We start from the raw sequence: 26944 nt of genomic DNA on the forward strand, positions 1-26944 counted from the left end.
CTTTTAAAATGAAAAGACAGATCATTCATTGTTGAATCCCTCTAGAAGAAAGTTTTTTCACTTTTTCCTTTCGCACAGTAACAAACTTTGACAAGATCCGTGTGCAGTTTTCACATGTCAGAAACAATAAATGATAAGAAAACTACTTAACAGTCAGGGCGGCTCTTTTCTGTTTTTATAACATTAAAAACATTTTTCAGTTGCTGCACATTTGTCGGCTGCACATGAAACAAAACTGCTGCTCAACCACATTCCAGAGGTGCTCTATTGGAAAAAGATCAGGTGACTTTAAAGGCCATTTGGGTACACTGACCTCGTCATGTTCAAGAAATCACCTTGAGATGATTTGAGCTTTGTAACACAGCACAATATCTGGAAAGCAGCCATGAGAATATGGGTATACGCTGGGGTTGGATATGGCCAGCAACAATACTCAGGTAGGCTGTGGCATTTAAATGAAAGGGGTTCAAAAAGAGAACCAGGAAAATATCCTCCATACCGTTATACCATCAGCAGCCTGAACTGTTGATCCAGGCAGGATCGGGTCATGTTTTCATGTTATTTACACCAAATTCTGACTGTGCCATTTGAATGTTGCAGCAGAAATCGAGACTCAGACCAGGCAATATTTTTCCAATCTTCTGTTGTCTGATTTTGGTGAGCTCAGTTTGCTGCTCTTAGCTGACAGGAGTGGGAGCTGGTGTGGTCTTCTGCTGCTGTAGCCCATCTTCAAGGTCTGTTGTGTGGTCAGAGATGCTGTTCTGTACACCTTGATTGTAATGAGTAGTTATTTAAGCTACTGTTGCCTTCCTACTGTCTGGCAATTCTCCTCTGAACTCATTTTCAAAGCACGTCTACACACGTTTTTGTATATACAACTTGATGACATGCCCTGCTTTTTAGCAGGGCATGTCACCTGCTAAAAAGCAGGGCATGTCATCAAGCCCTGCTTTTTAGCAGGGCATGTCACCTGCTAAAAAGCAGGGCATGTCATCAAGCCCTGCTAAAAAGCAAGGCTTGATGACATGCCCTGCTTTTTAGCAGAGCTTGATGACATGATTGGTTGAAATCTTCTTTCATAAGCTGTCCTAGTAAGAACAGTAGAAGCATAGGACTCGAACCTACTCCTGCTTTCAAAAATTTGATTTTTGAAAGCAAGACCCCTATGAAAAAAACACAGAGGGAACAGTTTACCGTGCCCGGGATAGGGTTACCGGGGCCCCGCCCTGGAGCCAGGCCCGGGGAGGGTGCCCGAGGGCGAGCGTCTGGTGGCCGGGCCTTAGTCCATGGGGCCCGGCCGGGCACAGCCCGAAGAGGAGACATGGGCCCATCCTCCCGCAGGCCCACCACCCGCAGGAGGCGCCATAGGGGTCGGGTGCATTGTGTGCCGGGTGGCGGCCAGGAGCGGAGGCCCTGGCGGACTGACCCCCGGCTGCCAAGACTGGCAATAGGGACATGGAATGTCACCTCTCTGGTGGGGAAGGAGCCTGAGTTAGTGCGTGAGGTTGAGAGGTACCGGCTAGATATAGTCGGGCTCACCTCTACGCACGGCTTGGGCTCTGGAACCAGTCTCCTGGAGAGGGGCTGGACTCTGTCTCAGTCTGGAGTTGCCCCTGGTGAGAGGCGGCGGGCTGGGGTGGGTATTTTAATATCCCCTCGGCTTGCTGCCGGTACGTTGGGGTTTTTCCCGGTGGACGAGAGGGTTTGTTCCCTGCGCCTTAGGGTCGGGGAACGGGTCCTGACTGTCATCTGCGCTTATGCGCCGAGTGGCAGTTCGGAGTACCCAGCCTTCTTAGAGTCCCTGGGGGGGGTGCTGGAAGGTGCTCCACCTGGAGACTCTGTTGTCCTGCTGGGAGACTTCAATGCTCACGTGGGTAATGACAGCGAGACCTGGAGGGGCGTGATTGGGAGGAACGGCCTCCCTGATCTGAACCCGAGCGGTGCTTTGTTATTGGACTTCTGTGCTAATCACAGTTTGGCCATAACGAACACCTTGTTCGAACATAAGAGTGTCCATAAGTGCACGTGGCACCAGGACGCTCTAGGCCGTAGGTCGATGATCGATTTTGTAATCGTATCACCAGACCTGCGACCATATGTTCTGGACACTCGGGTAAAGAGAGGGGCTGAGCTGTCAACTGATCACCACCTGGTGGTGAGTTGGATCAGGTGGCGGGGGAGGACGCTGGACAGACCTGGTGCACCTAAACGTGTAGTGAGGGTGTGCTGGGAACGACTAGCAGAGGCCCCAGTCCGCGAGATCTTCAACGCACACCTCCGGCAGAGCTTCAACAGCATTCCGAGGGAGGCGGGGGACATCGAGTCCGAATGGACCATGTTCAGCGCCTCCATTGTCGAAGCTGCTGCATTGAGCTGCGGCCGCAAGGTGGTTGGTGCCTGCCGTGGTGGTAATCCCCGAACCAAATGGTGGACACCAGAGGTGAAGGGAGCCACCAGGCTGAAGAAGGAGTCCTATCGGGCTTGGTTAGCCTGTGGGACTCCGGAGGCAGCCGACAGGTATCGACAGGCCAAGCGGAATGCGGCTCGGGCAGTGGCTGAAGCAAAAACTCGGGTGTGGGAGGAGTTCGATGAGGCCATGGAAAAAGACTTTCGGACTGCCTCGAAGAGGTTCTGGCAAACCGTCAGGCGTCTCAGGAGGGGAAAGCGGTGCTCTACCTGCACTGTGTATAGTGCTGGCGGAGCGCTGCTGACGTCGACTGAGAAAATTGTCAGGCGGTGGAAGGAATACTTCGAGGACCTCCTTAATCCCACTGACGCGTCTTCCAAGGAGGAAGCAGAGTCTGGGGATGAGGGGAATGACCCGCCAATTTCTCGCGGGGCGAGGTCACTGAGGCAGTTAAACAACTCCTTGGTGGCAGAGCCCCTGGTGTTGATGAGGTCCGCCCCGAGTTCCTGAAGGCTCTGGACGTTGTAGGGCTGTCCTGGCTGACACGCCTCTGCAATGTTGCGTGGAGATCAGGGGCAGTACCCGTGGATTGGCAGACCGGGGTGGTGGTCCCCATCTTTAAGAAGGGGGACCGGAGGGTGTGTTCCAACTACAGGGGGATCACACTCCTCAGCCTCCCCGGGAAAGTCTATGCCAGGGTGCTGGAAAGGAGAGTTCGTCCGTTAGTCGAACCTCTGATGCAGGAGGAACAATGCGGTTTTCGTCCTGGTCGCGGAACACTGGACCAGCTCTTCATCCTCTCGAGGATACTTGAGGGTGCATGGGAGTTTGCCCAACCAGTCTACATGTGTTTTGTGGACTTGGAGAAGGCATTCGACCGTGTCCCTCGGGGTGTCCTGTGGGAGGTGTTGCGGGAGTATGGGGTGTCTGGCCCATTGCTACGGGCCATTCGATCCCTATACAACCGTTGCAAGAGCTTGGTTCGCATTGCCGGCAATAAGTCGGACTCGTTCCCGGTGGGTGATGGGCTCCGCCAGGGCTGCCCTTTGTCACCGGTTCTGTTCATAATTTTTATGGACAGGATTTCTAGGCGCAGCCAAGTGGCGGAGGGCTTTCGCTTTGGTGGCCTCAGGATCTCATCTCTGATCTTTGCGGATGATGTGGTTCTGTTGGCTTCATCGGGTGAGGGCCTCCAGCTCGCACTGGAGCGGTTCGCAGCCGAGTGTGACGCAGCGGGAATGAGGATCAGCACCTCCAAATCTGAGGCCATGGTTCTCAGCCGGAAAAGGGTGGAGTGCCCACTCCGGGTCGGGGATGAGGTCCTGCCCCAAGTGGAGGAGTTCAAGTATCTCGGGGTCTTGTTCGCAAGTGATGGGAGAAGGGAGCCGGAGATCGACAGACGGATTGGGGCTGCAGCTGCAGTAATGCAGACGCTGCACCGGTCCGTCGTGGTGAAGAGGGAGCTGAGTGTAAAAGCGAAGCTCTCAATTTACCGGTCGATCTACGTCCCTACCCTCACCTATGGCCACGAGCTGTGGGTAGTGACCGAAAGAACGAGATCGCGGATACAAGCGGCGGAAATGAGCTTCCTCCGAAGGGTGGCTGGCATCTCCCTTAGAGATAGGGTGAGAAGTTCGGCCATCCGGGAGGGGCTCAGAGTAGAGCCGCTGCTGCTCCACATCGAAAGGAGCCAGTTGAGGTGGTTTGGGCATCTGGTAAGGATGCCCCCTGGGCGCCTCCTGGGTGAGGTGTTCCAGGCATGTCCCACCGGGAGGAGGCCCCGGGGCAGACCCAGGACACGCTGGAGAGATTATATCTCTCGGCTGGCCTGGGAACGCCTTGGTGTTCCCCCGGATGAGCTGGAGGGGGTGGCTGGGGAGAGGGAGGTCTGGGCCTCTTTGCTTAGGCTGCTGCCCCCGCGACCCGGCCCCGGATAAAGCGGATGAAGATGGATGGATGGATGGATTTTTGATACTGCCCAAGATAGGGATGCACCGATACCGATACCGGTATCGGCCTCGATACCACATTTTCTAAAGTACTCGTTAAAAGTCCCCCGATACCGAGGACCGATACCACGGTCTGAGACCTGTCTATGTTTGAGCGGCATGTAAGGGGTTAATCACAGGCCCCGAGTGCCCGCCCCCAGGCCCCGGCTGCAGCTCAGAGCCAGTGTTGCCAACTCCTCAGTAAGGAAAATCGCTATTGGTTGTCCTAAAAGTCGCTAGAAGTCGCTAAATGACGTCATCACCTAATTTGCATAATTGGTCATGCTAATGTAATTGTAACCTACGCTGCTGGAGAGAGAAATAACATCGTGGACGAGACATAAAGTGAGCAAAAAAACGTCCTAAATGCATTTAGAATTTATTTAGAACTACAAATTAAATTTCTTTTAGCAATTATTGTTTTTTGTAATGTCTTTCACGTCTTTTTTTAGCGACTTTTTTTTTTAGAAAAAAAGTCGCTAGGGGGTCTGAAAACTCGCTAAATATAGCGACAAAGTCGCTAAGTTGGCAACACTACTCAGAGCGGGGAGAAGGCGAGGCGAGACATATCAGCCATGTGGAACTATTTCAAAGTGAACAAAGACGCGAAAACAAAGGCGGACTGCAAGGAGGAGGCTCTAAAGGTAGCGCATTTAACACAAGTAATTTAATCAAGCACCAAAATCCCAACACGACAATGAGTACAAAGAGTTTACCCACGCTTATTTACCCATGCTTATTAGCACAGAGGAGCATAGCTGATGCTATAGCAGTGGGACGGAAAATAGTTGGGCATTTTAAACATCCCGCCTTAGCCTACTCCCGCCTCGAGGACATTCAGGGACAGCTCAACCAGCCAATAAAGAGACTGCAGCAGGACGTACAGATGTGCTGGAACAGCACGTATTACATGCTCCAGTCCCTCATTGAGCAAAAGCGAGTGCTGGGCGTGTCCGAGTACGAACTCCCTGACTATCTCACCGCTCACCAATGGGCTTTTATGGAGACGACTGTTGCCACGCCCCCTTTGAGGAACTAACTAAAAAAGTGAGCAGCTACGATGCACTAGCCTCTGATGTCATCCCAGCTGTGACTGTGCTAGTGAGACTTCTAAACAGAGAAACAGACGAACAAATTTAAAATTAAATTTTGTTTTTTTATAATTATTTATTCTGTAATATGTTGCATACAACATGCTTTTCATTTTAAATAAATGTTTTTAATTCCAAACCAGTCCCTTGTTGTTGTTGTTTTTGTTAAATTATAGGACTAAAGCTGTTACCTGTAAATTTAAATCATGTTTTTATTAAGTACTCGGTATCGGTGAGTACTGAAATGCAAGTACTCGTACTCGTACTCGTTTCCAAAAAAGTGGTATCGGTGCATCCCTAGCCCAAGAGTTATTTGAAGAAACAGTAAAAACTCAGTTTAAAAAAAAGACTGCTATTTAAAGGCATGCATATTTTAACTTGTCTCAGGTTTAGGCACCGGCAACTGTTGCTTCAAATGGTTGATCAAGTGATAGATTCAGTCACGAGTGAATAAATGATGGTGCTGTCTAACAGACCACAGCCCTCAACAGGTGAGATTTCACCAAGTGACAGATGATTCTCTGCTTCAACGTTGTGAATCTCAGATGGAACGTTCAATATAGAAAGTTATTTACTTCTTGCTATTGAACATCCATCAATGTGACATTTATTTCCCTCCTGCAGAATGTAAAGTATATTTGTGCGGTGTCATCAGGGTGACAGAAAACAAACTTTCTAGTGTAGGTGGGGGAAGAGAAACTGAGATTAGAGCACGCAGCATCTCCAGTTCATGATATAAATGTAAATACACCAGAACAACTCACAGCATGGAGTCAAACACATTTTAAAGCTGAAAATCCACGAGTGACATTAGTATGAATAAAACCCAAACATTACTTTTTAAATATTCTAATGTTTGGTTCTCTTTTCTGGTTAACATAAGACATTTTGATTTGTTTGCCGCTTAAATATTCCTAGTGGAATATTTAAGTGGCAAAAAGCTCATTTTCCACCTCCTTTCGCTGCTTTTGAAGTATAGACTTCTAAATGAAAATGCCAGGGCTTAACTCACACTGACTTCAAATGAGGACTATTTACTGCAGCGGTGGTCGTCTGAGCTCCTGCATCAGCTGGAAATCATATCTTCTAATTGCAGATGTCATCTGTTTCCTGTGAGATATGACCCATAAAAGCATAATGTTAAGCACGGGGAGTTTCAACCACTGGTGTGTTTGAAATGAAAAAGGACAATTTATACTCCTACTTATTAACCTCTCTAGCCTGCCCGTGTAATTCAAGCGCTCAGCACAGGAGGATGAGGGTGTCCACTGAGGACAATAGGACACTGGGTAAGAAATCGAGATGACTTCCACTTATACACCTGAGACCTCGTCTCATCTGCCTCGCCTTGATACGTCCCGATTAACTCCCTCGTATTCATTACTAAGCATCGGCTAAAGACGAACACCGTAACCTTGCAACATGATGAATTAAAGCAAATGTCAGCGCTGTGCAGAGTTAGAAACCTTTAGTTCGTCAGCTGCAGTTTACTCGAGGTAACGCTGCGGCCCCTCGGGGCTTCTGTGTTGTGAATGACTGGAAAATAAACTCTAGTCAAACATCCATCTGCTGAGCGCAAATTCTTTACCAGATGCACTCACTTTTTGAATCATCTGCCCAATGGCTACGGCCGTGTCTACGGGACCATGGTGAGTGATTCAGACAGCAGCAGATGGGAGGTTGTTAACGTACACCCCCGCCCCTCTAGACACACAAGTCCTCAGTCTCTTTGTTGTGACCCCCATCGTCTACATTATAAGAGTGAGGGGACCTTGAGGCATAAAGTCATGACTTCATTAGCTGTGATGCTCGCTTCCATTAAAAGGCACTCTTAAGCATGTTTCAAGGGCTTTTGCTGGCTTTGAAACATTAAGATACATTCAAAATGAGACATTTTATGGTCCCATCTCTTGGTTTAGACAATGCCTAGTATGATTGTATATTGATTTTGTGGCTTATGCTAAAATGGGCACTTATCCAAAAGCCTTTTTAGAACCACGTGACACACACAGACATGAAAACCTTTAATTAATGAAGTCAAACCTTATGGAAAATCGATTTAGTCTAAATGAAATGAAAGTCTACTGCAAAGGTCCGGTCCGAAATCAAAGGCACATCACTTTTGTTCCTTTTTTTTTTTTTTTTTATCTTGCGTGGGTGCATTTGAATTCATTTGAAATGATAATGAAGTGACATTTTAGAAGTGAAATAGCTTCTAATAAAGTGTCTCCATCTGTAGAGTAACAATAAAAATCTGAGGCGCAGTTAGATTTCATCCCTGAGGGTAACAGTTGTGCAGCCGAGAACATTGTGTGAAAGTGAGACACTTGAACAGACAGTAAATAAAATGGTTTGAAAGGCCTTGTTTGTTCTCCGTGATACATCTGATAGACCAATCAGCACGTCTGTCACCGAGCTGTCATGTCATGCAGAGTTTTATGTGATTATATGAGGTTTTTTTTGACAAGGGACTGCATCTTCACTAAAAACTGACACATTAAGATGCCATTGCATTTGTCTCACTTTCTGATATCAGTCTGATAAATCAGCACATAGCCGCTCTCATCTCTTCCAGTGTGAATTTACACCTACATGAAAGTGCACTGCTTTTTCTTTGTAACACCTCAGACTTGTAAAAACTGAATGTTGGGGTGCAATCACACCTCTCTTTGGTCTGAACTACAAGTGAAAATTTTACTCTTTTTTTTTACAATTGGGAAAAATTCACACAACCTAAATAGATTGGGAAAAAAAAAACATTAACAACACTTCACACCATAGCTTGTTAACTGGATTTTAATTACATTACATCCCACGAGGTTGGAGAGTTTGGCAGGAGAAAGGCTATGAAACATTCTCTGCATTGTACCTTCAGCTGTTTTTAAAACCCAGTTTTAAACATACAAGTAAAAAATAAATAAATTATGAAGCAAGTCTTTAATAGATTGTTTTCCAGAGTATTCAGATTCAAATTTAAGGCATCTTCACAGGCAAAATTCACTGTACAGATTAAATGGCATCATTGTAGTTAATCCAATTTAAATGGTAAATGGCCTGCATTTGTATAGTGCTTTTCTAGTCCTTAAGGACCCCAAAGCACTTTACACTACATTCAGTCATTCACACACTGGCGACGGCAGCTACATTGTAGCCACAGCTGCCCTGGGGCGCACTGACAGAGGCGAGGCTGCCGGACACAGGCGCCACCGGGCCCTCTGACCACCACCAGTAGGCAAATATGGTGTTAGTATCTTGCAGCCAGGAGGCAGCCTGGGATCGAACCACCGACCTTCTGATTAGTGGCTGACCTGCTCTGCCACCTGAGCTACAGCCACCCTACAGCAACTACAGCAATAAATTCAAACATATGATTATAATGTAAGTGGAAGTGAAAGCCCATTTGTAATGAAGACACTTTAATCTTTTACAAAGTACAAATACCCATAAGAACGACATGGATCCAGTTAGTGTTCGTCCATACAACCCGTGTCAATCATCCGCCTTTAAAGGGGCGACAGGATTAAAAAGTGGTCTCTCCCTACGGAGCTGCAGTTTTCCAAAGCTCATCTCAAAGTCCTTCTTAGTGCCATTTAGCACCTCCAGACTACCTGTCCTTATGTCATAACCTCGAGCCTTCAGTTGCTGGATGCGATAATTTACTATTTGCGTGGTTAGTTCTAGGACAGTTGGAGTCTCTGTGATTTGACACATGCTGATCCCAGCACTGAGAAGACCCTCGAAACGTTCAGCCAGAGTAGATTCAGGGTAGTACAGAAGAGCTGGGCACCTGAGGATGATGTCCCGCAGCTCTGTCTCAGAGCACCCGATGGTGTCTTGAGAGTACAGCAGAGTGCGACGCATACTGTCTGGGTTCAGCTCAGTCACAAAGCCCTTCAGCCTGGACAGCAGGTGGAGCAGCTGGGGTGTGCTGAAGCCCTTGTCTCTCAAAAAAAGGAAGTTCTCCCTCAGCACCTCTGGAGGTTTGAGAAGAACAAACGGGTTCTGACTCAGCAACTTCTGAAGCCAGATTTTCATGTTAGCCTCCTCCCCACCGAGCTCCTGGTAGGCGTGTTGGAGAGTGTGGACCATCAGCTCGTTCTGCTCTACTGGCCGGCTGAAGCTTTGAGGAGCGCTGGCCATGAGTTTGGTGATGACTCGTTTGTTCAGGTTTAAACTCTGGAAGTAGGAGATGTTGTTTCGCTGGTTGTCATGGTGACTGGAGGAGGTGAAAAATGAGGCTGGGAATTTCTCAATGACACCAACCAGCTCCCTCTGGTTTGGACACACAGACATCCACAGCTCCTTTTGAGTGCAAATCTGCTCAGGATTACAGAGGACAGCCTCAGGATGACTTGTTAAAATATGAGCAATGATGGGGCCCGAGGCCCCCATGTTCTTTAGGAGTTCAGCTACTTCTTTTGTGTAGGCTGGACTCTGAAGCAGCACCCATCCTTTAAGTTTCCGGACCTTCTGGATGTCCACAGATAGATCATAAAGAGCTTCTACAGTCTGCTGGTTCTCTGCTACACTATGTGTCGCACGTGATCTGAGGTTTAAAGGTAGAGCTGTGACAGGTTGGCACCGGAGGCACAGGAAGGTCGCGATCGAACGCAGCATTGATGCAAATTCCTAACACCAATCCCCTAAACACAAGGAGGAAAAGAAACTATATAAGTAACCAGAGCCTTACATTTAAGGCTCTGGTTACTTATATAGGTAAGTAAGCTCTGGTTACTCTTCAAAACCTCACAGAGCAAGGGTGACTTGTGGTCACCCTTGCTCTGTGAGGTTTTGCCCATCATGACAGCAGAACAACATTAATGTTTTTTCTAACTCCATAAATTCTAAGCGAATAAAAACAAGGTCCAGACACGCAGAGCTTGGGGATATTTCTAAAGCACAACCTGTACTGATTCATCTACCTTTATTATTTCTAAACTGACACACTTTAAATCTTTCATCTCATTTTGTACCATCATCTTCCAGCTCTGACTCCACTGCTTCATGCTCCTTTAGTTAATGTCACTCATCCTATCTTTGCATGCATAACAGAGGCTTTTTATCGGAACTTAATGGTCTCTCTGTACAGCTGCTGCCATATGTTTCATAGGGGAAAAGCAAGAGCCAACTCGATTACCTGACACTATTGACGACTATTTGTAGATAGCATCTTTGAAAGCAGCCTGTTATTACTCAAAGCTTTTTATTTCAGCACTGTAAATAAACATGTTCGTTACATCTTCACAAAAGCTGCTTGTATGACTGACGGCATTTATTTGACCATGTCAAAATACAACCCTTCTTGCACTGACCCGAGCATTTTCATTTGAAGAGTCATGCCGGGTACAGAGCGTGTCAGCTGAGCTAACAACTATGCGAGATAGACTCAATATACAGCTGACAGCTCATTTATTATAATATTTATTCATTCTTGCTGACAAAAGATGTATACATTTTAGAAACACTGGGGAAACCTTTGCAAAATAACCAAAACAAAAATGAATTACCTTTGTTAGCGGTCAGAGGATGTGACGTTTTGTTATGAAACCGATTTCTTCGTCTACACTTTGTGTCGTGTGGTGTTCCACAGCGACACCCACAGGCCTTGACTGGTACTGCAAGCAAGGCAGCTACCTGTAAACTCAACTGACCCTTAAATAGAAAAATTATTTTACAGACAGAATGCAGAGAAGTCGATGTAAAAGTGTGTTATTTTATTTGATGTACCAATTTGCCCAACTTCTCTGTTTTTTTAAAGCAGCACTCTTTTTATTGCAGCCCATATGTCCGATAATTAAATAATTTTGACAAAAATCTGTATTTCAAACAGCAGTTGGTGCTCTTTCAAAACCCTGCAGCATACGGGGCCCTGATGAGTGTAATCAGTGCCGGGCTGAATTGGACTGAACGCACGGAGAGTTTCCTCGCAGTTGGTGCTTAATCACGATGCTTGATCACCAGCTCTGCAAGCTGTTCCATATAGTAGCACAGGAACTGCTGCTGCTGCTGCTGCTGCTGAGTGAGTATCTGGGTTCATTATAGTTTATATAATAGTAAACAGATGATACGTCTCAAAGGAAAAGAGGTCAGTGCTTTTGTTAAAAAAAGAAAGAAAAAAAGATCCTTTTCAGATCCTCTTCAAATCTGTCCATCTTTGAGATGATTGTTTCTGGACATGATCACTGATTTAAAAAGGAGCCTCATAAACAAGTCAAGTAAAACTAACATTAAAACACTTATTGGTTCCAGTCCGTGCGTAGCAGCCTGTGATCTCTTTTATTGGCAGAGGAACAGTAGTCACTGCAGGAATCAACATATGCACATTCATTATCTATAGCAGTAGCACAGTTACACACACAGAGGCAGACTCTCGAAATCACAAGAACTGTCATCATACTTATTTCAAACATTGTTATAATTAATGCTGTTACTGCTGCATGTAAAGCAAGGTTGAAGTTAATATTCACTGAAGAAAAAAGAAAAAAAAAAAAATATATATATATATATATATATTAGGGGTGCAACAATACTCGTATCGATATCGAACCGTTCGATACAGTGCTTTCGGTTCGGTACGCATATGTATCGAACAATACAACATTTTTAATTTATTTTATCAACTTTCCTTCTGACGATGCTGTCTGTGTTGAGCGCTCAGTGGATCTGCGCTCGACAGTGCAGCCTAGGCGGAGTAGTCGAACACAGATTCACTGAGCGCAGGGCAAGCTAGCTAGACAGAAGTTAAGCTCGTTGCAACATGGCAAATTGAACCTCCCCCACCCTCATTCAGATCTGGCGTTTGGAACTATTTTGGTTTTCATGTGACGTATGACCCTGAAGGTAAGCGTGTCATGGACAAAAGTAAAACAGTATGTTGGATGTGCCAGCAATGCTCAATTGGTGGGAACTAGTGTGTTAGCGCAGTTAGCTCGTTAATGTGTTGACGTCTTCCAGCCCCACTCATGAGGCGATCCGCGGTAGCTCGTTAACGGAGATTTGCCGTGTTGTGACCTTAACGTCATTTCAGATTAACGCTGACAGCACTAGTGGGAACACAACCAATATGACTGCACATTTACTCCGACATCATCCTAGTGCAAAGACAAGTGGAAGCAGACAAAAACAAGCACGCATGCTACAAACTTTACCCGAGTCATTTAGACAGCCGTTAGCACATGATTCTCCTTATGGGGACCTGATATGTTTAATATGCTGCTGAGAATATAGCCCAGAAGAAGCGTATAGTATAGCTTTTATTTTGGAAAGAGACATTTCTCCATAATAAACTCTCTTTTCCAAAGATGAGTGATTCCTCAATCAGATACAGGGCTCGCAAAATCGCTAGCCCGACGTCCTGGGGCTTTTTTCCAGTCGGGCTACCAAAATCTATCTCTGCCCTGCCCGTCGGCCTATCGTAGGAAGGAAAAATATATGTCAATGCTTTTGCATTCTTTCGGAAATGTAGCTGGGTAATTATGTCATTGGCATCGGCCACTGTCAATATGTGACATACTGAAATCGCGTTTGAATTTGCGCTTGTTTTTTGCTTTCACTTTGCAATCGCGTGAACTGTGTATAGAAAGCGACAGTACTGATTGGTGAGTGATGATAATTTGCGCACCAATTCCTCTGACATCGTCTTATCAATCGTTAGCTTACTATGCAAACATGACAAGTGAAATCTCCCGCAGCTTAAACATGTGAGAGGTTGATCGCGCAGAGAATCGCTGAGCGTTATGTTAGTGTGTGTGTAAAAGCAGCAGGATATATATTTTAGTTCTGCTGAGCCAAATAAGACAGGTCAGCGTGAAGAAGTGACAAAACGGAAAGGTTATGACAAATCAGACTATAAGGCAAAAAGAAAGTGCAGCTTTATGGTTTCATGGACAAAAGAATTTCTGTGGCTGCAATATGACGAGCTAAATAACCAGGGCTGCACATAAGTGGTCCGCAGGTGCGCATTCGCTGTCAAAATAAAAACCCGCACAAGATAAGAAGTTGCAACGCGTGTTTGCGTACATAAGATTTTCAGGAGGAGGACAGACATTTGTTTAGAACTCTTAAAGATGTCGAAGAAGCTCCTTTAAGCAATTACTGTGATGTTCCTCCACCTCCAAAGAAATGTCAGAAGGAGTCCGAACCACAAAAGAAGCACGTATTCTCGGAAAAGTGGTTGCAGGAAGTGAGCTGGCTTCAAACAAATGATGAACGCACAGAGATGTGGTGCAGAATGTGCCGTGAAAATTTAATAAATGACAAATTAATAAAAAGGCATGAACATTTTTTTTGTATCGAAAAAATATCGAACCGTGACACCAAAGTATCGAACCGAACCGAACCGTGAATTTTGTTGTATCGTTGCACCCCTAATATATATATATATATGTAAGGAAGGGGGCCGGGGACTGGTGAGTGTCAGCACCACAGTCCAGGATGAGACAACGAACATCCAAGAATACATCACGAAGATGGCCCCAACTGACAGCGTGCTCAGCGAATACCTCAGGCAGCAGAAACCCAAGAAAGAGGAGGGAGACGAGGAACCATCATGGAAGGACAGGCCCCTGCACGGTATGTACCACCGGCAGATAGAGGAGGGGGCTGATATCCAGAAATCCTACCAGTGGCTGGACAAAGCTGGACTGAAAGATAGCAGAGAGGCACTAATCATGGCAGCACAAGAACAAGCTCTGAGTACAAGATCCATAGAGGCTGGGGTCTATCACACCAGGCAAGACCCCAGGTGCAGGCTGTGTAAAGATGCCCCAGAGACAATCCAGCACATAACAGCAGGGTGCAAGATGCTAGCAGGCAGGGCATACATGGAACGCCATAACCAAGTGGCCGGCATAGTGTACAGGAACATCTGTGCCGAGTATAACCTGGAAGTCCCGAGGTCAAAATGGGAAATGCCCCCAAGGGTGGTGGAGAATGACCGAGCTAAGATCCTGTGGGACTTCCAGATACAGACGGACAAAATGGTGGTGGCTAACCAACCGGACATAGTGGTGGTAGACAAACAGAAGAAGACGGCCGTAGTGATCGATGTAGCGGTTCCGAATGACAGCAACATCAGAAAGAAGGAACACGAGAAGCTGGAGAAATATCAAGGGCTCAGAGAAGAGCTCGAGAGGATGTGGAGGGTGAAGGTAACGGTGGTCCCCGTGGTAATCGGAGCACTAGGTGCGGTGACTCCCAAGCTAGGCGAGTGGCTCCAGCAGATCCCGGGAATAACATCGGAGATCTCTGTCCAGAAGAGCGCAGTCCTGGGAACAGCTAAGATACTGCGCAGGACCCTCAAGCTCCCAGGCCTCTGGTAGAGGACCCGAGCTTGAAGGATAAACCGCCCGCAGGGGCATGCTGGGTGTTTAATATATAATGTCTTAAAGTGTCAAGAGATTCCATGTAAATTTAAGGAGCTTTTAAATTAAAAATTTACATTTAAATAGAAAAAAACGATTCGATCAGTTGTTTGTTTGCTTTTAATATTTGTTTTTTGCCAATAAATTACACTCTAAATAAGTGTGTGAACTCCCCCATAGCTCATGCTGGTTTCTTATTGCTTTTATATATGACTTTATTGGTCTCTCACATCACTTTAAAGCAATTTTGGTCCACTTTTTGTTCTAACATTGCTTTCGTTCATTGAGGTTCATTGAGGTCTTTGTTTATACACTCAAGGTCTCATCGCAGCATCTGTGCTTGAGATCATTTTCCTGTTGTATAACCTAATTTCCCTGTGAGGTGGCTTCACATTTGAATCTTCAATGCAGGTAAACAAAAGAGGTCATGGTCAGCTTCATGACTGCAAGGTGCTCAGGTCCTGTGGCTGCAAAACAAACCTACTTCTTCACCACAGCGCTTCACATTTGGTATGAGGTGTTTTTGCTTATATCCTGTGATTGGTTTTCATCAGCTGTAGTATGATGCATTTTGTCCATAGTACATAATTCATAATTCTTCTAATTCTAAAGTTTTGTGGTTTGTTGAGATCCAACTTTGTAAATCCAAGCTGTGCTCCCATCTTCTTCTGGGAGAGGCTTTTTCTTAGTAAGCAAACAGACACATTTCTTGTGTTTGTCTAACTTTACCTTCATAAAATGTAACATCCAATATTGCTAACTGAGGCCTGTTCTGTCTGAGATGTAGCTCTTGGTTTTTTTTTGCAATTTCACTGCATATTATTTCTGACCTTGGGGTGAATTTGCTGCGATGTCCACTTTTGGGAAGACTGGCAGCTGTCTTGAATGTTTTGCAGTGGTGAATAATTTTTCTCACTGTAGAATGATGAATTGGAAATGGCCTTCTAACCCTTCCCAGATTGATGGGCCGCACAATTGCTTCTGTAATATCATTTCTGATGTTTTTCGTCTTTGGCATTGCATTAAAACACACCTGAATGCTTCACACCAGCAAACTGCCAGAACCTCTGCTTTTATGGAGGTGGCCACAACTGCTGATATTTTGGTTAATCAAATGCATTTGATTAGCAGCACCTGGCTGGTACTTAATTCCTATGAAAGCACTAAGGGTGCACTTGATGATTTATTTTTTTCTGCTTCCTGTGGAGCAGTGATCTGGGGCATTTGGCCCTCTTTTACCCACATCTGCAAGCCCATTTATTGATTATTATGTGCACTTTCTGAGTTTCATCAGTAAATATGTAAAAATGGCTTCTCGAGCATGTTTTACAGCATCGACTGCAGGGTCTAATTTGTGATGAATGCATTGAACGGCAGTCATGTTAGGGCTTTTTACACAGGAGTGTAGCTGTACCATTAGTTGCAAAGTCAACAAACTGTGTACCTCTCTTTAGAGACACCTTTCATAGCATGGCTTTATAGCAGAATGTAACAGACAACAACCTTGTTGTGTAACTGAAAATCAGCAAGTTGAAATAAGAAGCTCCATAATTAAACTGATGTAACTGGTGCGTGACTTGGCAAGATCTGAAACATAAATATATTGCAACATATTTGATGTGATTCTATCGCTTATAAATAGACTAGTTCTTAATCATAGACTTGCATCTCCGCCAGATCGCCTAATGGGACTCAAGTCAGTATGTTTTACTGACCTATCCAACTTATCCAATGAATCCATCTTGACCAAGTCCTCTTATTAGACCAACAACTAACCTGTTTCCTGTGCAGATATGTGGTTTCCCCCTTATCTGTTTGCCCTCTCTCCTCAACATACTGCAAGCTCTGGCAGTAACAACCTGTGAAAATGAAAGAAAGATATCCAAGAGAATGACTACTTTGTTCCAAGAAGAACATGCAGATTTTACATAGCATGCACGAAGATAAGATCTGTCCTTGTTTATGTTACCTTTGCAGTGTTGCAAGACAGAAAATCCGCTTCATATTACAGTATGAAGTATGCTGCTAATGTTAAGCAAGTATTTACCCAAGGACCCAACATCAGAGAGAAGTATTGATTTTCATAGTTGTACTATTAATCAGCTATAAATGGTAAATGGACTGGTTCTTATATAGCGCTTTTCTACTCTTTCTGAGCACTCAAAGCGCTTTATACAACTAATTCATTCACCCATTCACACAAGCACTTTTTTCTGAGGTCTTTAGCGCTAAGTATCTACCATTCATACACATTCACACTGCGATGGATGCATCGGAGAGCAACATGGGGTTAGTATCTTGCCCAAGGATATTTGGCATGCAGACTGGAGCAGCCTGGGATCAAACCACCAACCTTCTGGTTAGTGGTTGATCTGCTCTGCCACCTGAGCTACAGCCACCCACCCAACATAGAATGAGAAAGTGGAGTAATACGATACCTGTTGTTTTATGGCAGGTCAAAGTCAGTATTATTATTAATTAGTCTGGTGTCATATTAAACAACTGGGCAGAAGGCTGGCGAAGTAAATAAGCCGAGCAGTTTATTATTGACAGATTTAAAATCTTTTACAGCTACCCAAAAAAATAGGTCACACAAGACACAGACAGTTACTTTATAATCAAACATATTTCAAGGCTTCTAGTAACACTGATAAGGACGCCGTCTTCTATTCACATTCATATTGTAAATGTACTGTGAATGTCGCTTAGCTTGATATAACAGGACACAGCTTTTGTGTCTTGTACAAATTCCTCAGTTGTTGCATTATTAAACTGATAAAGCAACGGATGAATAATTTGTGTCCTCTCACAGTGACAAATATAAATAAATAAATAAAAGTGACAGTGCAATATACCAGAAACACAACCTTATACAAGTTTTCTAATGCAGATTTAGCTCAGATTAGTCCACTCACCTAGTATCATTATGATGGTAAACAAAACTTGAACTGCATGCATTTACAAATGTGCAATCAAGCTTGCATGGAGGAAGAAGGGTTTATCTCACAGATACACAAAGATGCATGATGAGTGATGTAACCTGGAGTAATGCAGTCTTTCAGCATCAGACTTTTTCCAGGCCGTCTTCTGGAGCTAATCAGACCCCAGCTTATGTCCCAGCAGCAGGTATCAATGGATTCAATTCAGTTTTATTTATTTCACATCAAATCACAACAACAGCTGCCTAAAGGTGCTTAATCTGTCTTCTTAATCCAAACCTACCTGTTGGCTTTCTCTATGGCTTCAGTAGTGGATCTAACAAATCTCTTTTTATCTTGTCCAGTGATGCCTTGTACTCAGTGTTGGGGAGTAACGGAATACATGTACCGCCGTTACGTATTTAAAATACAAAATATGAGTAACTGTATTCCGTTACAGTTACCGTTTAAAAAGGTGGTATTTAGAATACAGTTACTTTGTTGAAATAAATGGATTACACGGCGGTACTTCCCTGTTTCATATTGTGGCGGGTCAGGACTGTTTGGGTTTTGTTTGACAGCTACGTTCTGTTGTTCCAGGCGGCAGCGTTACGGTTGCCATGGTTACAGGGTGACGCTCTCTCTCTGCGTGTTTCCTGGGTGAGAGAGCGCCTGTTGTTGTTGTTGTTGTGCTAAGCTAATAGGCAGAATGCTACCGGTATAGCTCTAAAGAATGTAGCATCATAGGCAGTGTAGTCCGTGCTGCAGGGAGAATGGAGTGCCATACCCGTTATGTGTCTGTGAGCGAGGGAGGGAGAAAAAGGAAAAGTACGAGCTGTCATCGAGCAAAAACGGGAGCTGGAAGCATGTAAATATAATAATAACCACTGCAGCCAAGAAGAGAGCCTGACGAGCCCAGCTGTAAGTAAGCTATTAAGACTCGACTGTACACCGTGTTCGTGTTTTCCTCCAAAAACAATAAGTTCTGTTGGAGCAGCCTTTCAATGCCTCTCTCTGTCTCTCGCTAGCAAAGTTGACCCAGACAACAAAGTAAAGCTAGTTTTCGGCTACGAGCCGACACAGAACCCACCGTATTAGCCAGAGGTCCCTTTACTACGGTTCGGAGCCGCGGACCTTCAGTAACAGTAATAAATCACAGCAATAGTACATTCATGTAGTTGTAAACAGCATGATAATATATTAAGTAATCCAAAGTATTTTGGGTATTTCCCAAGAATACGTTACTCTCATTGAGTAACGTAACGGAATACGTTACAGAATACATTTTGGGGCATGTATTCTGTAATCTGTAATGGAATACATTTTAAAAGTAACCTTCCCAACACTGCTTGTACTCTGCGCCCTGTAAAACCTCACCAGCTCACCCTCACAGGCTTGCAAGCTTCCAAGCTTACAGGCTTAGTGGTACTTTTACCTAGTACCGAGGTACTTGGCATGATTTTGTTTGCTTCATCCATTTGCTCTTTCCAGTTGTTGGCAGTGGTAAGGCTAGCTTTTGGACAGATGTTAGAAAATGAGATTTTCTGCTGTAGTACATTTTCCCTTCTCATTGGAGCTCCTTGCGATCACATCCCCACCATCATACTGGTTCAAAGTTCCACCACACCCGCTTGCACACACATCTGAATAAGGTGTTGCTGGTCCTTGTCCTTGGTGTCGTTGACCCTGGTTGAGGGAAGTAGGTCTTATAAAAGAGAAAGGAGAAGCAGACCATTTTGACTAGGTGGATCACACCTAAAAAAAATTATCTCATAATCTCTGAAATCTCAAGGAGTTCAAAAAAATAATTAATTTACAATAAAATAACATTGTAAAACCAGGCTGGGCCAGGAACAACTAAAGAGTTTAAAAGACTAAGTAACATAAAAAGAGTTCTAAAACAGTATATATACAGAAAACCCCCACAAAACTAAAAGATTTTGCAGTAAAGTGCCTCCAAAGCCCTAAAAGAGAGCTACAAGTCCAATAAAAAAGTCCCCTGTCATCCCTCATGTACCCGTTTGTCTTCTGTCCACACTGTGTGCACTGCATGCTGACTTGTGAGTGAAGGTCAGCATGCAGTGCTGAGTCACTCAGTCAGTGCTGAGTCAACACCAATCCTTCTTTAGTACTATGAAGGGTCAAAGAGAGATCCCACGGGTGATCCTCACTTACTTTACTGTTACAATACCACAAGGGCTAAGATGCTGTCTGTCTGCCTCCTGCTCTCACTACTGTCTCTCTCTCTTGAAAAACCCAGACCACTATGCCACCCCTCTGCCAGATTTCAAAATATCTGTCCAGATATCTGTCCTCTGTCTGCTGTAGCTTACTCCAACATCACTCTTTAATCCCCCTGGCCTGGTCTGCTGTGGCTCTCTCCTGCTGTTGGCTTGTCTCTATTATTAAGAAAGTTTAACAGAGCAGGTGTGTCGTATTGCCTTTAACTTGGGAGACTTCAATGTGAACTGAAATCCCAAATAATTCCCCAAATAAAAGCATGCAAATAAAAAGTGAAAAAACAAACAAACATGCAAAGCATAAAACAATCAAAAACCATTTGTCACGGTGGTGGACGGACTCAGGCACAGACTGAGGTAGCACGGTTCAACAATACTTTATTAATCACTCCGGTGCGCTATGTACACGTGAAGGGGGGGAAAACACCAGGGTCCCGGGGATCAATAGGCCGGGGAAACACACTTCTTCACACTTGCTCCGCTCCTTGTCCAAACACTCCTCACACGAGCAACCCACTCACACTCACGGGGTCCAGGAGTCAAAACGGGCGGGTCCAGATAAACCAAGTCGGCGGCAAGCACGGGAACAACTGATTCACAATGAAGCCAGGCAATACTGACGAGGGTTACTCACTATTCCAGCGACGAATAGCTCAGAGCCCCAGCCTTAAGAAGAGCCAGAGATCAACTGCAATTCAGGGGAGGCACAGGGACCATGACAGTATTAGTAAAAAAATCACATCACAGCTCTCGTAACTATTTCCTAATAATAGCACGATGAAAAGTTTCAGTGTGATTCATGAAAAGATACTGTAGCAACTTTGTGGATAATTTATAATGCATAAAGTCGTACAGTTGTTCATGTTTAAGGTAATGTGTCAAGTGTAGTGTTAGAACGGGTACTGCAGGCTCGTGTTGTTGGTGCTTTGTTTAATTCAATGTAGTTCAATTCACTTTTATTTATATAGCACCAAATCACAACAACAGCTGCCTCAACTCATGTTATATTATCAGGTAAATACCTTCCAATATTAAAAACCAAACTCCAACAATCAGACAGAATTCGATGAGTAGCTGTAACATGTGGAAGGAAAATCCTTTTAAAACGAAGGACCCTCCAGCAGAAGCAGGCAGAACTTTGCTATTGTTCATTTATAACCTGATCTCCAACGTTATGACTCAGGATGATTTTGGCTTGTGGCAGCCCACCATGGCTGAAGCTGCTTAGGCAATTAGTGTCCCTGACCTAGGGCCGTGCAATATCATATAATCTGCAATAATCCCGTTACAAATTTGAAATGATATAAAAATGTAATATTGTGACGTCAATGTGATAGCAACACCACCAACACCATTTACATCCCCTAATGCAGGGGTGGCAAACTCAATTGCACAGGGGGCCAAAAGTCAAAGCACACTTTAGGTCGCGGGTCAAACAAGATAAACATTTATTGAACACACTAAAACAACTTTTTAAAAACATAAATATGAATAAAAACAGACAGGAATATTATTCCAGAATAAATAAGCTTAAAAAAAAACTTTAATAAACTTTGAGCAGCTAGCTTCGCAATAACAGAAGTTCAGTGTTGGGAAGGTTAGTTTTAAAATGTATTCCATTACAGATTACAGATTACATGCCCCAAAATGTATTCTGTAACATATTCCGTTACGTTACTCAATGAGAGTAACGTATTCTGAATACTTTGGATTACTTAATATATTATCATGCTGTTTACAACTACATGAATGTACTATTGCTGTGATTTATTACTGTTACTGAAGGTCCGCGGCTCCGAACCGTAGTAAAGGGACCTCTGGCTAATACGGTGGGTTCTGCTTGTAGCCGAAAACTAGCTTTACTTTGTTGTCTGGGTCACTTTGCTTGCGAGAGACAGAGAGAGGCGTTGAAAGGCTGCTCCAACAGAACTTATTGTTTTTGGAGGAAAACACGAACACGGTGTACAGTCGAGTCTTAATAGCTTACTTACAACTGGGCTCGTCAGGCTCTCTTCTTGGCTGCAGTGGTTATTATTATATTTACATGCTTCCAGCTCCCGTTTTTGCTCGATGACAGCTCGTACTTTTCCTTTTTCTCCCTCCCTCGCTCACAGACACGTAACGAGTATGGCAGTCCATTCTCCCTGCAGCACAGACTACACTGCCTATGATGCTACATTCTTTAGAGCTATACCTAAAGCATTCTGCCTATTAGCTTAGCACAACAACAACAAAAAGGCCTCTCTCACCCAGGGAACACGCAGAGAGAGAGAGGCACTGTGTAACCATGGCAACCGTAACGCTGCCGCCTGGAACAACAGAACGTAGCTGTCAAACAAAACCGAAACAGGCCTGACCCGCGACAACATGAAACACGGAAGTACCGCCGTGTAATCCATTTATTTCAACAAAGTAACTGTATTCTAAATACCACCTTTTTAAACGGTAACTGTAACAGAATACAGTTACTCATATTTTGTATTTTAAATACGTAACGGCGGTACATGTATTCCGTTACTCCCCAACACTGCAGAAGTTTGACTTGATTGACATGGGAATGTTCCCAGTTAGCCTAGCTTTCAGCAAGGAGGCTGCAGCGCTGCATTATGGGATCTGTAGTTTGTATATTATTAGCGCCTCATATCGCTGGGCCATGCATAACAATAATAGTACATCTATATAAATGATCTCGCGGGCCGGATGTGGCCCGCGGGCCTTGACTTTAACACATGTGCCCTAATGCATGCAACAAGACAATCACAAAAGCTGTGTGTCAGCATCCATTGATGACTGAGTACTTAAAATGGGACCTACTTCAACAGCCGTCAAGAAACCACAGGGCTTTGCAATATATGCAAAAAAGAATTCCAGATAATGGTGGAAACTACTAACTTGTTTCACCATTTGAAGTAAAATTACATTTTCGAGTATAGGCAGGGTATGGGAGAGGGGATACTAGCAGTTGGTGATAAGAGACCCAAATGTAAACAGATAACTACAGTCATTATCACTGGAGTTCTTGTTAGTTGCACTCGCTATTTGGATTGACTAGTTGCACTCTAAATGAAAACAAGCGATGGATGGAAATTATCAATGCGGTTACATGGTGGGAAAGCAGGACTTTAGGTAACTGGTTAAAAAGCTCAACTCAAAATATAACATCGCAAGTAGATTTTTAAAAAAAAATTCCTTATGGAGGTCTTGAAGAGTTACAAGCTTAAGTTTCTTTAGTTATTATTGGACTAATGCAGTCATAGTCTTTTGCTATGCAATTTTTTCTGTGCTCAAAACTATACAGTCAGCATTAATGCCTTTTATTAAGTGTTATTTGATAATTGGATGCCTTTGCTTTACCTGTGAATATCACAACACTCCGAGATATTTTGTAAAAGTGACTCTCATAACAGCCAGCAGCACTGCTGACATAGCAGTTGTGGAAAATGGAGCATCAGTGTTGGGTTGTGTTCCAGGAAGTGTACAGCGGTTGTTCTAAGAAATAGTTAAGTGCAGAGACGGCGTTGCATTTTCTGTCACCTTTAAAATGGTGTCAGCTTCTCCAGTTTAGGTTTGTAAATCTTTGAGTGCTCAATCACTGGATATGTATTAAGTCTATATTTTGTGTAGAATTTCTGAAACAATTATGCATTCAAAGATGAATACTATTGTTTTTATTAAGGACTATCATCATAAAAGTGCACACATATGCACACACACACACACACCACCCCCCTACTACCCGTTCTGCAGCTGCTGTAAGCAGAACAAAAGTGGCAAACCACAATGAAGAAGCCTTTCAGTGATCACAATTTCCATACACTCAGACACAACATGACCTGCTTTATAGAGCTCCTGCTTTTCCTCCTCTTCAGCAAGGTCTACAGTGAGGAATCAGAACCCATTTTCAAGGCAGAGGGCGAAGTTATCCAGCTGGGTAAATGTTTCGCAATGGATTATATTGTTGTTTATAGATCTGCTTCAGAGGGAGACCAACTGCTTGGCAATTCTTCAAAGAAGAACATGACCAACACTCCACCTGCAGACCTACAGGGTCGTACCCACATCAGTGACGATCCCAGCCTGCTCGGGTTTCAAATCAGTAACCTCACTCACTTGGACTCTGGGATTTATAGGAGGGAATGTTGGAAGAACCAGACGATAATCAGCCAGAAGACACAGCAGCTCACTGTGTGTAAGGAGCAGATTGAATCTGAAGACATAATTGTAAGTAAAGACGGTAAAGGGACTGAGATCTTGTGCAATAGCAATGCCATTGGCTCTGAGGGAACATCTGTACGCTGGTACCATGAAATGTATCCGTCTTATGAGCCCACACTCTTCCTGGATAGCAGTGTTTCGCTGAAGCCTCTGGTGAAGGAGCTTGCAGGTGTGGTAGATGTAAGAGACAACGGTGCATTGCTTGTGTTCAACAACATGTTACAGAAAACCACACACTTTAAGTGTCTTGTGATGAAAGGTATCAACTGTCTTAGTTTCCAAACCATGCACCCACCAGATGAGAGTGAAAGCAAGGACATTTTTGTCTCACCGGGGGACAGAGTGCTTCTAAATTGTTCTATTGATGAGGGTGAGCAGGCGTGGGAAACTCCACTGGGAAGAATTGATGGTAACATGAGGGGCAGTCCAATGTACATATCAGCTGATGACTTCTCACTGGTTATACCTGCCATCTCTGCAGACTACATTGGAGACTATTCATGCATCTCCCCCTTGCGTGAGATGCATTATGCATTGTTTCTTTGCCCCGACGAATCTGTTGTTTATCAAGTTGTTGGTCAAGGTGAAAATGTCTCGCTGATGTGCAATATTAACCAAGATGATCCAGAAAGTGTGCAGTGGCACCGCTATGGACTTTCTGGGCACTATGAGATCATCCACAACTCGCAGGACAAAACTGTTCCCATCCCTAAAGATCTACGAGGCAGAGTGACTCTATCTGAGGATGGGACTTTGCTGACCATCAACGACCTGAAGGTGAAGGATGGAGGGAAGTACATATGTGCTGTTTTAAAATACAGTGAGATGACTTCTATGGATGATGATATAGATAATGATGGAAAAGGTAGCGGAGAAAATGAAACCAGCAATAAACACCCGTGGGTCAATCCACCAATATGCATTTTTAAGCAGGAGATCAGTCTGATCATATTAGTCAACGGTGGCAGTAATGCTACTGCATATGCTGTGGGGGCAGGACTGGTGGTGCTGCTGGTGGTAGTTGGAGTCATTGTTACAGTGATAGTGATAAAGAAAAAAGCAAAGCCTTTGCCATTGCTGAGAAAAGTGACATCAAATGTAAAAATGAATACAGATCCTGGCTGTACTGAGAAGTTAACTCTGTCTAGTGCTTGATAGCCTTTGTAAAATAGCTCCAAGCTCTTAATATCCACCTGACACATGCTGTGCTGTAGAATCTGTAGATAAATCAAATGTGTTGCTATTTTCACCTGTTGTCTACCATGAGAAGACTGTTTTTAGACATTTTTTTAACTTAATGTAATGTAAGAACATCGATCAGATCATTGCGATGAAAGAATTAAAGGCAGCTAATTTGTTGATTACATGGTTACATTAGCACTATAGTCTGAAATCATTCATAATAAATATATTAATAATGATATACTACTAATAAATAATGAAACAACACACCAAGGACTTTATAGTACGACCCTCCAGTGTTCTTAAACAATTCACATTTCTGCACTTCTAAATTCTGTCTCGTTTCTCATCTCATTTGTTGCAGTGATGAACTTCACTTGTTTGACTTGCAGCCATCACCTCACTGTCACTTTTAGCAATGTTGGCTACTACATTGTAGGTTCTACCAAGTCTGAGTCAGACCTTAATGCCTGATTTAAACTATTTCAGGAAGCCTTTGTAGAAACCTACTTAAGAGGCCAATGTTTTTGCCCTCATTTATGCTTGTGTGTGGTTACGTGTGTGGTTGTGTCTCTGTGTTTTATGTGCAGTGCTAGCCAATAGAAAAAAAGATGAGGGAAAGGCAAGGCAGGCATATTTGTCAATTAGGGTTTTTTTCTTCTTTGTACATTACCTCAAGTCCATTTCAGTAGTTTCAGCACTCTCCTTCCAGGAATCTATTGACATTTGTGAATTCATATACTGATGATATAATAATTTTCTTACACTGAGGTGATGATTGTTGTTCTCTCACTGATAAGTTAAAAACTGCAGCATAACAGTACTTGGAAATGCATGAAAGAAATCAGCTGTACTGAAGTGGGCTGCATCGACCTGACGCTTAGTTACATTTGGCTGGGCGATCGTGGCTCAAGAATTGGGTGTTCGTCTTGTAATCAGAAGGTTGCCGGTTCGAGCCCCGGCTCGGACAGTCTTGGTCGTTGTGTCCTTGGGCAAGACACTTCACCTACTGTTTTCTTTTTAATAACAGCATTTGTTCTTGTAACATAGCAGCCTGTGTGTGGATGTGTGTTTTTACACATTTAGTATAAATGTTTTTTAAAAAAAAAGGGTGGGGGTATGTGTATACTGCTTCATTTTTGACACTGAAAGATTGCAGTGTTGATCTCAATCTTCAATTTGTTACATATTTGATATGTACAAGGATAAACCCAATGCTATTCAGGGTGTGTGGACAGACACTCTGGCTCACTTATAGAGCACCTGTGCTGGCGTGAAATCACTGATAATTTGATCTCCAAGCAGCCCTAGAATTGGCACAATCGACTCTTTACTCAGAGAACCGAGGTTACAAGGTAACCCTACGTTCTTAGTCTTTTGTACCATCTACAGAGTTGGCCAGAGGGGCCGATAGCGCGATATGGCAGCCTCACCTCTGTCAGTCTGCCCCAGGGCAGCTGTGGCTACAACTGTAGCTGCCTCCACCAGTGTATGAATGTGAGAGTGAATGAATAGTGGAATTGTAAAGCGCTTTGAGGGGT

General features: G+C 44.0%; 2 protein-coding genes across 2 annotated transcripts; one reads left to right on the plus strand and one right to left on the minus strand.

Moving 5' to 3' along the window:
• Positions 1 to 8763: 8763 nt before the first annotated feature.
• mterf2 (mitochondrial transcription termination factor 2) lies at positions 8764 to 11045 on the minus strand. The gene is made up of 2 exons (XM_006795746.3): positions 10994 to 11045; positions 8764 to 10129 (listed from the first exon to the last, which is right to left on the minus strand). Exon 2 carries the CDS (start codon positions 10101 to 10103, stop codon positions 8976 to 8978), a length of 1128 nt encoding a protein of 375 aa, XP_006795809.2. The 5' UTR covers positions 10104 to 10129; positions 10994 to 11045; the 3' UTR covers positions 8764 to 8975.
• A 12741-nt stretch (positions 11046 to 23786) lies between these two features.
• On the plus strand, positions 23787 to 25376 carry LOC148101901 (uncharacterized). The gene has a single exon (XM_087844329.1). It carries the CDS (start codon positions 23787 to 23789, stop codon positions 25374 to 25376), a length of 1590 nt encoding a protein of 529 aa, XP_087700455.1.
• The last annotated feature ends 1568 nt before the right edge of the window (positions 25377 to 26944 follow it).

Source organism: Neolamprologus brichardi, chromosome 7 (assembly GCF_056152115.1).
Source record: "Neolamprologus brichardi isolate AB-2024 chromosome 7, ASM5615211v1, whole genome shotgun sequence".
Taxonomy (NCBI): domain Eukaryota; kingdom Metazoa; phylum Chordata; class Actinopteri; order Cichliformes; family Cichlidae; genus Neolamprologus; species Neolamprologus brichardi.

Excerpts from the sequence above, each read along its gene's own strand:
- mterf2 (XM_006795746.3), bottom strand. The coding sequence starts at position 10,103 with ATGCTGCGTTCGATCGCGACCTTCCTGTGCCTCCGGTGCCAACCTGTC.
- LOC148101901 (XM_087844329.1), top strand. The coding sequence starts at position 23,787 with ATGAAGAAGCCTTTCAGTGATCACAATTTCCATACACTCAGACACAAC.